At 36.5% G+C, this 13,679-nt stretch overlaps 1 protein-coding gene across 18 annotated transcripts in view; it reads left to right on the top strand.

Annotated features, from left to right (window-relative positions):
* The window catches only part of TENM2 (teneurin transmembrane protein 2), a 668,147-nt gene that overhangs the window by 351,325 nt on the left and 303,143 nt on the right, over window positions 1-13,679 (top strand). For 10 of the 18 annotated variants that reach the window (XM_063349518.1, XM_063349516.1, XM_063349512.1 and 7 more), the window contains one exon: window positions 5,965-6,048. The exons of the other annotated variants lie outside the window; for them this stretch is intronic. In XM_063349518.1, the coding sequence (XP_063205588.1) occupies window positions 5,965-6,048 (84 nt within the window). The remainder of the gene's footprint in view (window positions 1-5,964; window positions 6,049-13,679) is intronic. 18 annotated transcript variants of the gene reach the window in all.

Genomic DNA, 13,679 nt, shown 5'->3' with positions numbered 1-13,679 from the left:
AAGATTCATCCAAATTACAAGTGACTTTGTGGCATGATTTTAAAGTGGTATTGTGAAATTGATTGAAACTGCTATGTAGATATATTTGTTTGGACTTAAGAGGGCCTGTATTTAATGTCTTTTTGTAAATAAGACAAGTAGAAATCATTTAATTTGACTTAAATAAATCCACTTGAAATTTAGTTCCAGTTCACTTTGCGTTCGTAAATGTAGACAGACTTCTGCACACAGAAATAGACATATCTATGCCCTTACTAAATGCTGATCTAAATTATGCATGTCCTTGTGATTCTTACAGTACCAGTAATCCTAATGCTTTATTAGTCCATAGGAAATGAAAATACAAAATGAAGGTATTTGTCATTTTAAGTCCTGCACTGTTGTCTGTAATGTAGCTAATTGCTTAGTTGATGCTGTATAAAAGATATGGTCAATGCGGTTGGAATATTCAGCGCCTGGTGCAGTAGATCTGTTGCTCGTCACGTTTGGTAATATTTAGAACATCGTAAATAGTAATGTGAAGCAAAAATTCTTCTGACTCCCATTTTGTAACTTTACCTTTGGTAGGCTGAGGAGAGGGAAAATGGTGTATTTACTGTTGAGTTCACTGAACTATAATAAGCTTTCAAACTAGTACTAGAGCATTTTCCTTCGCAGTGTTTGTCATTCTTGTGTGAATATTTGGTGGTGTAGTTAACATATCTAAGTGTATACTTTCAAAAAATAAAATATGTCTTGTGGATGTTTTGAATTGGAGAATAATTCTGCTTGAGAGCTGCTAGTATACTATGCAGGTAAAGCTTTTTTAAGTTTAATTGGCTTGGTGAATGTGCTTCTGAGGAGAGAAAAAATGAATACAACTTTTGTAAAAGATCAAACAAAACACTGGATATAAAATGTGCAATAGAAGGTAATAGAGTAAAACAGCAGATAGTAATTCTGTCAAGACAATATAGGAAAAGAAAAATCGTGTGTCCCTTTTATTACAGAACAGTTCATATTCCGGTACTTTTGTGCATGACTTTTATATTACTGACTTTTTTCTGATTTCTTCATAATCATTATTTGCCTCCAGAAATGGTATGCATATAGGTTAGAGTACCGCATTTGTTACGTGTGTCCAGTGTCCTTGATCCAAAAGGTTAGGGGAAAATGTGATGAAAAAACATAACGAAAAAAGGTTATTTGAGGAAGATGTAGAGCTTTGACCTGCCTAGTACTGAGAGTGTGTTCTGTCAGCTGGTATGGGTTTTATCCTATTCATCAAAAACCATAATGATCAGTAATAAATGTTGAGCAAATAGCAATGAAAATGTATTAAGGCACTAACAGAGAAGCAGCTTCTGCTCATTGAAACTGTTCAACAGAGAGGAAATCAGAGACAACTGGGACAAGCCTCAGCCACGCAGGGGTGACAGAAATGGAGCAAGTGTTTGTTACTGGATGGTTTTGTGAGAGTATTGGGAGGGAGGGGAAGCAGCAGGAGAAATTAAAGGTATTTATTTGTAAGACCTCTTTTTTTTTTTAATGCTTATGAAGTGCTAGTTTATAAAAATAAACCGTCTTTTTATTGTTTATGATGAGTAAAAATTAGGTTGTGCCGCTTTGATAAATAGAAGAGGGGAAAACGAGAGCAGAGTTTAGGAGGATATTTAGATTCTGGTCATATTTAAAGTTCCACGGTTATTTTCTAGATGAATGTTGACAGAGAGGCATAAGAATTATGGGGGGAGGAAGCAAACTATATAAAACTGTCCTGGTCCCGGTGGGGACAGGGTTAGTTCTCCCCGCGCTCTGTCAGGGACAGGGACAGAGCTCGGGCTGGGGCCTGCCGGGTCTGGCCGTGAGGGGTGGTACCACCCTCACCGTGTTCGTACATTCCTCTGTCAGCGTTATTGTTGGTGTTTTCCTCTTCCCTTTCCTGGTCTGTGGAAAACTGGCTCAACCCACCAGTTCTGCCTTTTTCTCCCAATTCTCCCCCAGAGGTGTAAGGGGCGGGAGAGAGTGGCCGAGCAGTTCTTTGGTGCCAGCTGAGGCTGAACCATGGCAAAAATGCAAAAAGTTTTCATGCTGTAAAAAAACACACGTAAACAATGTGCTATCATTTTAAATAATTGCATTGTATACTATATGATTGGTAGTAAAGCTTTTAGTGATGCCTATCGGGAGATGTTAAAAAGTGGAATTCCGGAATACCCGACTGGACTAATAAGGCTGAGAATTCATAGTGCGTAGTTGGAAGCGTCCAGTCAGACAGGAGCACGAAGGGGAAAATCCCGAAGGAAGGAAACAAGTGGGGATGGGGGGGAGAGAGAAAGAAGAGACGGGAGTGATACTGGTTCTGGGATAGGCAACGGTCATGGATTGTTGTTAGGCCAGCTCAAAAGATAAATAACTTAAGAGCAACACAATACTTGGTGACCAGCCTCTTTGCTGTGAGAAAGCCGTGTCCCATGGGGCTCTGTGGCGGGCCCCCGAGGAGCGGCCTCTGGCTGCGTGGAGCTCGGAGCTGCCTCCTGGTTGCCTGGCACAGCCATAGAGAGGGAGTGGAAATGGGGAGAGTAATTACGGCCCTTCCCTGTCAGCCTTTGTGTTGGGCAGCAAGGAGACGTCGTGTGGGCCGCCTCAGAGTGCCAGGCCTCGGGGGAGAGCGTTGGGGTGTGAGGGAGATTAGAGAGATGAAAGCAAGTAACAAAATGGCGGACGCAGAGTAGGAGTTTCTGACGAGGCTGCTGTGAGGAAAGGAGAAGAAATTGAGCTTGGTGAATACTGTGCAGGAGAGAAGCAGCTACTGTGAACATCGTATACATCACAGGAGACCACTTCAGGAGTTGCAGCATTCATTTTCTCACTTTTCAAAAGGTGTTGCTAGTATTTATACTGTTATTTAAAGTTAGCTGTATCAGCATTAATTTTTAACTTAAACTAGGATTCAAGACAGCAAACTGAAAACTGTTCCTCATTCGTCTTTGAAAGTAATGTAGAGAAAGCAGATTTCTTTCTCTCTGTCCTTTACCATAGGAGCAAATGGGCCTGTGGACGTTGGGGGATCGTGTTTTGGACGAATGTATGAAAGGACAGCATAGTAAATTCACACAGTTTTTCCTTTATCCAGGTGCAAAGCGTGGTGTCTGGTATGGACTAAAATTAACTTAATGATTTAAAGATTTACTTACAAAAGATTTTTTTTCCTAATTTTTGGCAAGGCCAAAGATTGTAGGTCATAGTTTGTTCTTTCCTGTCTGATAATTGCAAAATCCATTAGTATCCCTTTGAGATGTTTTTTATAAAAGACTGTACTAAATTTGAATAAAAGCCTAATAAGTAGATTAGTTAGAACAATAGTCCTCATGAGGATGTTTGATTCTGAGTGTAGCTGCTAGAGATAACCCTAAATGCAATTAGGCTTAACTCCCTGTGAGTGTCAAAGGAAGGTAATACCCATGGAGACTTTCCTTCAGATGACACTATTTTTAAAGCATCTCAACATTTAAATTATTCTTTCCTTTGGGTATTGGTAACAAACTTTTCTCTCTCTCTCTTTTTTTTTTTTTTTTTATTGTTGGAGAAATAGAGCTTGGAAACTTACGTTTTAGCCATTAGTTTCAGATATTTTGTGTCAAAAAGAGGGATGGCTCAGCTTCCTTGGGGGAACAGTTTTTTGTCCTCATCTGTACTCTTTGTAATCGTAAGGATCAAATATCCCAAGGTGGCCACAGACAGGTAAAAGGAGAAAATAGCAGATTCAGTAACACAGACAGGCTTAAAGGGTAATGTGGTAAAATGTCAATAGGTAAACTGTTGGATTAATTCTGTTTTTTCTTCTTGAAAGAGAAATGAAAGCAAAACTTCTATTAAAACAGAAACAGAGGCAGTAAGATTTAAAACATTTGCATATTATAGGATGTGATATAACAGAAACTGTAAAATTGCAAACTACTAAAATTGTTTAATTTAAATACCACAGAAGAATTGCACTGAATTTGGTCCCATTTTCACATATAAAAGGAGGAGAAAAAGGAAAAAAAAAAAGCTTAGTAAAACAATTCCATTACCTCCTTTCTGATATATTCCTGCATATGCCTGGGCTTACTTATACTTAAGTTCTCTTATTTTTAAAATATGGAAAATATGAAAATAATCTCATTAACTTTTAATATTATATTTTAGGAAAAATTGCTGGTCACACCAAAATGAAAAAAATTGCAGGGTTTTTTAAACTATTATTTACCAATTTTTTTATATTGATAGTCATTGTGTTCTGCACTTCACATATCTTTGCTTTACTTGCATATTGTTCTTAGAATTATCTTTCACTGGAGCATTCCTGAAAACCTCTTGTTTTCCTGCCTTGCTTTTAAATCAAAAATCTGTGTCATCAAAAATAAAGCTGAACTAACTATACATGAGCCAAAATACCTGAAAAGGACTTACAGTCATACCACGTCAAACTTGAATTTAATGTGTGGCAAGGAGATGTTTAGCCAGTTTAGTGAACTATGCCTGGTTTTTATTGTCTGTAAAAGTATAGCTTGTCCCTTAAAATTACTTTTTACCCCCAAAGCCAGCAACGTAGAGCTCCGGAGCTGTCACATTATTCTTTCACATTATTTCTGTTATAGGCACGTTAGGTCCAAAATATTTCTTCTTCTAACAAATAGCTAATTTTTTCTCTTACATCTTTAGCATACAAAATGGTTTATTTTCTTTTGTTTTGGTCAGCTGTTTTTGTATCTTTAAGTATCGACGCGTTGTCCTTTTTTCCTTGCATATAGTAAATTACTGTGGTATACAGAACATATATTCTTTGTTGATTCTGGTGAGTCTTGGGCACAAGATTAAATTATTGTCTTATAAAAATTATTAAGGGTTTGAACCTGAGATGTACCAAGTCAAATAATTTCCCAGTGAAGCCTTAAAGGCAGTAAAGAACAAAAATTGAAGTGACCGTACGTTAATTATTAGGCTTCTTGTCTTAACTGGTTTATGCAAGGAAATTCTTTTAAACAAGTAAAAAGAGGTTTTGTGTTTCCTGTTTACTACATCTGAAAACTCTCCTGCTGTTATTACGAAATTCAATAACAATTTTCAATTGATTTTGCACTTCTCAAATGTAAGAGGACTCCCTAATTACTTCATGCTTAAAAAAATCCAGGTATATTTGAATTAGTTGTACAACCAAAAGAAACCTGATTCCTTTTTAATGAAAGAGAAAGACTATTCAAAACTAAAGGATTTTTTTTATATATATATTAAAATCTGTCTTCCTAAAGCTGGAGAGTTTTTTACGAGGCAAAAAAGAGAAAAAATTGCCAACCCTGCCACAGCGCAGTTTCAGTGGTTCATGTGTAGCTGAGAGGCAGCAGAGTGAGGCTGGTTATGTTGATAGTCAATGTAAAAGTCATCATGCTGCTACAATAAACATGCAAGGAGTGATTTATTACAGCTGAAAGTAGCCATTTTCTAAATGTATCTTAAGCGTCTGTTTTTAGATAATAAAAATTATCTTTTAGAAGGATGTAATGATACATACTTGGCTATAGGAGTAATAGATAATACACTGAAAGTAAGTTAGTATGATCTTAAATACAGACAGTACAGCATGTATGGAAGCTCTCATGGACTTCAGGTTAAATTCTAACACGCGTGTTATAGCCAGATTTTTATGCACTCTGCCCTTTTTGTGGTTAATGATACTGATGGTGGGTATACGTACCTCCTGCAAAGCAAGATTTCACCACTACTACTGCTACTCAATATGCCTTTTTATATGTCATTGATAACAAGGTAAAAGAATTGTCAATCTCTAGATGATAATGAGTAATGTATTTTTCTATTACTCGAGAATGCTTTGGGTGGGAGGAGGTGAAATATTCTTTGGCTGTATTGCATCACAGGTGAATGGAATGGAAGAAAAGGAGGAAAAGAGCCATCTCTAAAATGTATTTGTTTTATTTCATTTAGATTTTCACACACACCTTTCTGAGAAATTGAAAGACAGACAGACAAGCTGGCAGCAGCTGGCTGAGACAAAGAACTCTCTAATACGTAAGGTTTTTATCTTGCTTAAACTGTATGCCTTGTAAACTTAGAACCTAGTTTAGAATTTGTGAGTTTTGCAATGATTAATCTAGTTCTGTTTATGTTCTGCTTGTTATGTATTGTGGTGGGGTTTTGTGCGGTGTTTTTATTTTTTTCCTGGGTATTTATATTCTGTTGAGTAAACCCGATCTCTCTTTACTGCCTTTTTTTTTTTTTTTTAAGTGTTGAATATTACCTTCCTGATCTGATTGAACTAAGTATAAGTATGGGTGGGGGTTTTGTTGGGAGTCTTCAGTGGGTGGTGAAGCAAGCTGTGTTTTCCCTAAGCTGACGTTGCTTCACAGGACAGGGCTCGTTACATGGAGAGAAAGAGAGCTAAGACAAGTAAGAGATGCCAGATCTGGGTACACGCAAACATAACTTAAAAACAATATAGTACCTGTATCTAGCAGTAGTTTCACAAAGGCAATTACGTATGTTTTATCGCACTGGTAAAAGCTTGCATATGATACGTATTTCTTCAGCAATTCTTAAATTTGACTTTCTAATGAAAGATTTGATGATAGCTCTGTCCATCTTTAGTCTTGATTTGAATTTTTCTGATCTAAGAGTTTCAGATTCAGTCTGACACATGTGGTGTGTGACTGAAGTTTTGGATCTAAGGGGCTGTGCAAAATCAGGGAATCACCTCCTTGATAGACAATTTTTTTTTTTTTTTTTTTTAAAGTACCACTACTGGCCCCCCCACCCCTTTTGTCTCACTGCAGCAAAACTCCTTTGGGAAGAGGAGGATGTTTGGAAAAAATTTAGCAGTGTACTTTTTAACAAAAGAAAAAAATAACAAGCTGTAGTAATATAAATCCAAAGACATCTTAAGGGATTTTAATACAATCAAGAATAATGATTCAGTGACATCTTCCTCTTAATATTTCTTGAATTCAAAAAAATGGTTTTCATTCATTGGATCTGTACACTTGTACTAACTAGAGTATCAGTATGTGCCCTCAGTAATTTAGCAGAGGCCATTTTTCATAAAGTCTTTTGTCCTCAACACTGGAATTTTTACCTTGTATTTGACTGCCTAATGAGATGAAAGATATATTTTGATATTTCTTTCTTTTCTTCCATTGTGACCATGACCTAGTACATATGTGAAAGATACCTTCCCATTTGGGCTTTTCATTTAAGCACTTAAGTAAATGCTTTGCAAAATTAGGGCCCTAACCAGGAATAATATTCTGCTTGCTGAATATTTAAATGAGATATATAACCAGGTTTTCTCATCACCCCAAATTTGATTTTCTGATATACTTCTTTCCATAATTGTTTGATTGTTGGTAAAAACTAGTGAATGGCATTATGCTTTGAATCTCAAACAGTGTCTGAGGAAATACTGGGACAGCTTCTTATATCAAATTCTGGAAAGTACTGGGCATCGGTGACCATTTTGTAGTTAATGCAGCCCAAGAATTCTCAGTGTGTTTTCAAACTGGAGATAAGGACTGGTTTTTGTATTTCCATGCCTCTTTAAAAGAGTGGGAGCCAGAGCATTTTGTAGACCCATTAAATTTCTATTATGCTGGTATATAATACTAAAAATTGCCCAAGGTGGCATGTGTATGGTTGGTAAAAAAGGTGAAATTAATAAGGAATGGAAATGATCCTGTATATGTCTCTGCATTTCTGAACCAGTGATGATTATTGGTGTTGCAGAAGGGATTTTGGCACAGGTAAAATGAATGGGTTATGCTATTTAGGCCATACTAAATCTCAAAGAATAATACTTGAGTGCATTTTCTAGGATCACAGAAATGTTCTGCCCTACAAATTGCATCCATCTGAACAATGTAATTTCTCATTTGAAGCGTTGAGGCCTTTCATCCAATACTGTTTCTCTTTGGTTTAGTTCTTTCCCCGACAACCTGATACCCTTCCCCATTCAAAAAAATTTGATTTATATATTGCTTTTAATTTTTCGTATTGTGTTTGTTCAGGGCTCTGGAAATGAAGACCATGAGAATGTATTAATAACTATATAGCAACTCAAAAATATTTGACGGTAGTATTAATTCTTACCTCTGGCTTGACATTGAACTGAGACAAGCAATAGATTAGTACTTATGACTTTTATGATTCTAATTACTTGGACATACTAAATCTGATATCACTAGTAAAATGGTTTGTTGCATGGTCTAAATGTGGTAAGAAAGGTGCTGTGTGCTTACAGACTCAGATGTGCTGGCTGGCATTGATGTCAGCCAAATCTATTGTGTTATAATTCAAGGGAATTATTAACCAAGCTTTATCTCTGTTCCTTTTAAAAAGTGCCATAGGATTTTTTTACATCTATCTGGATGCTGCCAAAACCAGACAGATGGCACTAACCTTGGTTTAAAGCCTCAGCTGGCTGAGAATACATCCAAATAGCATTGCGAAGCTTTCAGTGTTCATGTTGTGTCAACAGAAGAGGACTCTTTGTATCACCCTAAGTAGAGCCCTCAGACTTCATTCTGAAGGTACCCAGCTAACGAGTGTGCTCATTTAGTGGGTGGATTGTTTTGCTGTGTTCTAATAAAATGTTAGGTTTCTTGATCTATTCGGCCTCTGCTTTGCTGAAGGAGGAAGATGCTGCTGGTGCAGACCAAGAGGTAATGGGAAAAAGGGAGGTTAAGTGCTGAACATGGATATTATAATGGTCAGTGCTTCAGAAATAGGGGCATAAGGACTGTTCTCAGATCCATGTTCCGACTCTGGAAGGAAAAAGGATAAAAGTGTCCTACAGGAAAATAATTTCCTCTATCTCCTCTACCCAGTATTTGGATAGACCTAAATCTCACCTTTTCTGACTTCTCCTTTTTTGGGAGAAGAATTCTTGATTTAAAAAAAAAAAAAAAAAAACACACCAAAACAAAAACAAAAAAAAAAAAAAAAAAAAAAAAAAAACCCAAAACCTAAAATATCTGAAATCTATCTCATACTAAGCATTCAGAATTAAAAACAAAACCAGCCAAACAAAGGAACAAAACCACCCTGAGTTTCTTTTTATAGCTGTAAAATAATACAACAGAAGCTCAGAGATATATCAAAATCATTAAGTGAGGCTTTTAAAGCATTCAGATAGTGTAACGTACAAATCTGAACGTTGCAGTGGAGTCCATAGTCTATGAATTAATGTATAATCCTGTCAATACCAAAAGGAGATTTGAATGGATATAGCTAATAAGCTATGTATTTGATATGTTGTTGCAGCAAGCATACAACTATCTCAATGATCTGTGGTAATCTGTGGTGTGCAAATAAGTTCTTAAAGTAATTTTTGAATGTTATCAATTGAACTGTAATTTAATGAAGACAGAATCACAGAATGGTTTGGGGGGGGAGGGAAGGGACCTTAAAGCCCAGCCAGTGCCACCCCCTGCCCTGGGCAGGGACATCTCCCTCCAGACCAGGCTGCTCCAAGCCCCGTCCAACCTGGCCTTGAACCCCTCCAGGGATGGGGCAGCCACAGCTTCTCTGGGCAACCTGGGCCAGGGGCTCACCACCCTCAGGGTAAAGAATTTCTTCCTGATGTCTAATGTAAATCTCCCCTCTTCCAGTTTAAAACTGTTATGCCTTTCCAAGGGAAGCAAATGGATTGGATTTTATCCTATACTTATGTCATTTAGATACAAAATGCAACTGGTTGTACGGGGATTTGATTTAGGAGGATGATCTCTTTATGGCATGACATTTAAAATCATCAGTGAGAATGGTAGACTGATGTCCAGTAGTCTTCAGATATAAATAAGTTGAAAGTTGTATTTAAATACTGTGTATGGTTACTGTGGCTAGCGTTTATAATAATTCTGTTTAAATCAAATTAGGGAGGAATTCAGCTCACTTTGCCGTTTTCGATGTGGATTTGCCTTACTGAGGATTATGTGGGTTTGCTTTTCAGGGAGTTTTTTTTTGTGTTTCCATTTTAATGGAAATTATTTCAAAAATACATGAGCAAAACCTGATTTTGTCATGGGATTTTAGCCATGATTTCTTTAAGTCCAGGTTGTACAATTGCTCTTCATGCAACATACTGTTTTGTTAAGAAACAATCAACCAGAGAATGTAAACAGCAAAGCCAAAACTGGGTGATAAAATAATGAGAATGTTGGAAATTCTGAGGGGGAAGTAAAACGCTCTTGCATACTGGTTCCTAGAAGAAAACAAGCTGACAGTTCTACCAGGTGCCTCTCTTAGGAGCAGACTTAACACTTGTTACAGAATTTGTCTTGAAAACACCGGTATTTGAACTATAGAATTTGCAAATTTGCTTGAGAATCAAAACAGATTGCGTGTTGAAAGACTGAGCTGCTAGCAAAATACTCGATCATGTCAGATTTATACAAACCGATCTCCTGTGTATTGCACCATGTCCTAGAAAACTGGAAGCCATGAAAATAAGAACTTATATTTTAAGGAGTTCTGTGACAGATTATAAAAAATAGCTTTTCCACTTTTTATATTAAGCTTCTACCTTAAAGAAACTGATGAAATAGGTGGTAATTTTTAACACAAGCAGTGACAAAATAAACACCATCTGCTTGTGTTGACTTATTCCATAGTATTCTCATGCTGGGTGATTTTATTTCACTTTTTTTCAGAAATAGTTAATGACACATCTGCTGTGTGGTAGAGGTGCATTTTGGGTGATTAAACGTGGACATAAGTTTAGGGAAAATAATAATTAAACTTTTTCAGGAAATTGAAGGAAATTCTAAACTACTAAGAGGAATTTACAAAATATATACCTCTGTTGATGTCTTTTTTAATTATTATTTTAATGCAATTTATTATTGCATCAAAAATGTTAAACATATATTTATTTTTTCAAATTACACGGTTATCATGGAAAACTTCTCATCTAGCTTTTTTGCCAAAGCAAAAATCTTAGTCCTCTAAGCAAGCCTGTTTTCTCTCACGTCCGTGACTCTGGAGCTGTGAAGACAGAGCAGGTTCAGGTGCCGTGTGGAATCAGTGTCATATTTGTTTACGTGGGAGAAAGTATTTAAAGGAGCATAATGTACAGTGCCCTCATTGCAACTGCAGAACAAAATAATGAAGTTTATTTCAAGTTTATTTCAAGTTCCAGTTGAATACTGGACAAGAAATTCTACATACGTGCAGAGTTGTTTACTTTTATAGAGTATGTTTTTATCCTGGAAAGCTCTGTGAAGCTATCTTTCCTCCCAAGAAAGGTTGTTAGGACAAGATGTAGTTGTCTGGTGTCCCTGGGTTATTCAGAGAAAGACATAATTCATGGTGGTTTGTGTTGTGGCACGTTGTCTTCCTTTTTGGTGGAGCTCAGTAGTCCTGTTGTGGTTTGAATATTCCTCTCCTGCGTTCCTGAAGAGCAGTCTCTTCCCAAATTACCCCAGCATGTCCTGCCTTTTCCTTCTGGGTCAGCGATGAGGAGTCTTTGTTGTGGGAATTCCGATTTAGCACTTGACTGCAGAGGCATTAATGTAACGATCCACTATACAAAGTCCAAGTAATTACGCTGTTAAATCTGTGTTTAGCGTGCCAGATCATATGTCCCTATGCTGTTACCAGTATAAGTAGATTTTAATAAATCAAAAAACCTAAATATCTGGATCTCCATATGGATGGGTGGATATTTAATTTTAATTAAAGCCATGGATTGGAAACCTTAGGGAAAATAACAAAACTTTCGCTACTTTATTCTCTAGTAGGTGAAAAAACAGGACGGACTGCATAGTGACATCAATTCAGACTCCGTCTAAAACTTAAAAAATCTTAAGTAAAAAGAAATTCAGTGTCATCCCTTCCTTCTACCAAGTTCTGTTTAATGGTATGAAATCCTTGTCCCCCTATTATGGTTTCACAAAAAGTTTTGTCAAGTTATGCAAGTAAACTTGTATACAATATAAACAGAAAATTACTTCTGAAAAAAACCATAATATAAACAATTTTAAGAGGAATTCTGTTTCATACTAATTAAAAATTGGAATGAGAATTGATGCAAGTTGCACTAAATGTGTACCGCATTTATTGGATAGTGAGCATTTGAAGTCGTCCCGTGTTCCTTAGCACTGATAATCAGATTTACGTAAGTTAAATACATATATTACAAACCTTTTGACTTGACCTGATCTGTGTAAACATTGCATCGACGAATTATCAAACCTCTTTGAAAGACAGCCTTATGTATGTGTATTATCATTTATGTTAATCTGAAACATTTCTCAAGCTGCTGTGCACGAAGTTAGGGTGAAGAATCCCTTACTTATTCATATCCATATGCATGCTGTGAAACTTGAAAAAGGAGGGAGACAAGAACTGATTTAAAAAAAAAAAAACAAATTATATACGTTTTTTTTTATACTAGTGCCATACTGCCTTAGTTAAGGTTTACTTATATTCACTGCTAGGGTAAAAGTGGAGAGAGCCTGACTAGTGCTTTCTTTGTGAATATCTGTAGCTTGGTCTTCTAAACATTTTCTTTTGTTTAGATTATGAATTGGAAATATGATGTGCTTTAATCCAACCTGGATCTGCATCTGGGATAAATTTTTGTAGTATCTAATGCTGGAATAGTAAGTAAACCAAAATTGATTACACTGTATTTTTTAATATGGAGAAGCAATGAGGAAATGATGACAGAAAATATTTTAAACTATGATATTTGCAAACTTTTCCCTGTATTAAAGATTTGTACATTGAAGATGCGTAACTACATTCAGAAGTTGTCAGTGGAAGGCCAAGCATTTTGATAGAAATGTAGATAGTGGATGGGATTACTGTATCCTAAGCGTTAAATGTGCTTGGCATAATAAGAAGAGGTGAATATCTCAGACTTAAACAGCACAATTCTTGATATCTGCTTCCTTACTGGGATACGCGAGTTCAGTATTTTCAACAACGGTCACAGTATTTCTCTTGCCAGTAAGACTTACGGACATATCTGGTAATATGTTTTCATGCTTCTTCAAAATTTATTTCCTTACACAAGATTGTTAGGAGTCATTATTTGATCCCGATATCATTTTTTAGATTTTGCGTGATGGTTCAGTAGAGTGAGTGTGCTTCAGAGACAAGTTTATCTGTAGCGTATATGCTCAGAATCTGGCCATGCTTGATTGTACTTGGGTACAGTGCCTCAAATCCCACGTGGCTTCAACTACCTGGCCCTGATTAATGAAAATATTGAACGTGGTGTTAATGCCAGGAGGCCTCCGAAAGGACTTGCTAAAACTTAATGACATAATCTTTTCTTTTTTTAAATAAAGAGTGATCTTTATTTGATTAAATAGCATGTGGAATTGGGAAATCTGAGTGTATTTTGGAACACTAAATGATCTGCAACTAGGAAAAAAAAAAACCGAGGTGGCTTCTTCCTCTTTAGATACCGGAAATCTTCATCTGTTACCCATCTAGCCTGCAAAATCTTCAGCCGCCTTTGAGCACTGTAATATATTCATTTTTAGGGCAAAACTATCCTGCTGCCCTCCCTCCTATTTGCACTCGAAGGATACTTGGCAATTCTCAGGATTAATTTTAGATGTTGCCTCTGATTTTTGATTCTGAAATTTGACTTTGTGTATTGTGTGATAGTATCATAATTTGGGGGAGTGTATATCGGT

The sequence above is a fragment of the Chroicocephalus ridibundus genome, chromosome 11 (assembly GCF_963924245.1).
Source record: "Chroicocephalus ridibundus chromosome 11, bChrRid1.1, whole genome shotgun sequence".
NCBI lineage: Eukaryota > Metazoa > Chordata > Aves > Charadriiformes > Laridae > Chroicocephalus > Chroicocephalus ridibundus.
Note: the sequence above shows the minus strand (reverse complement) of the source record. Positions and strands in the feature narration are given on the sequence as shown.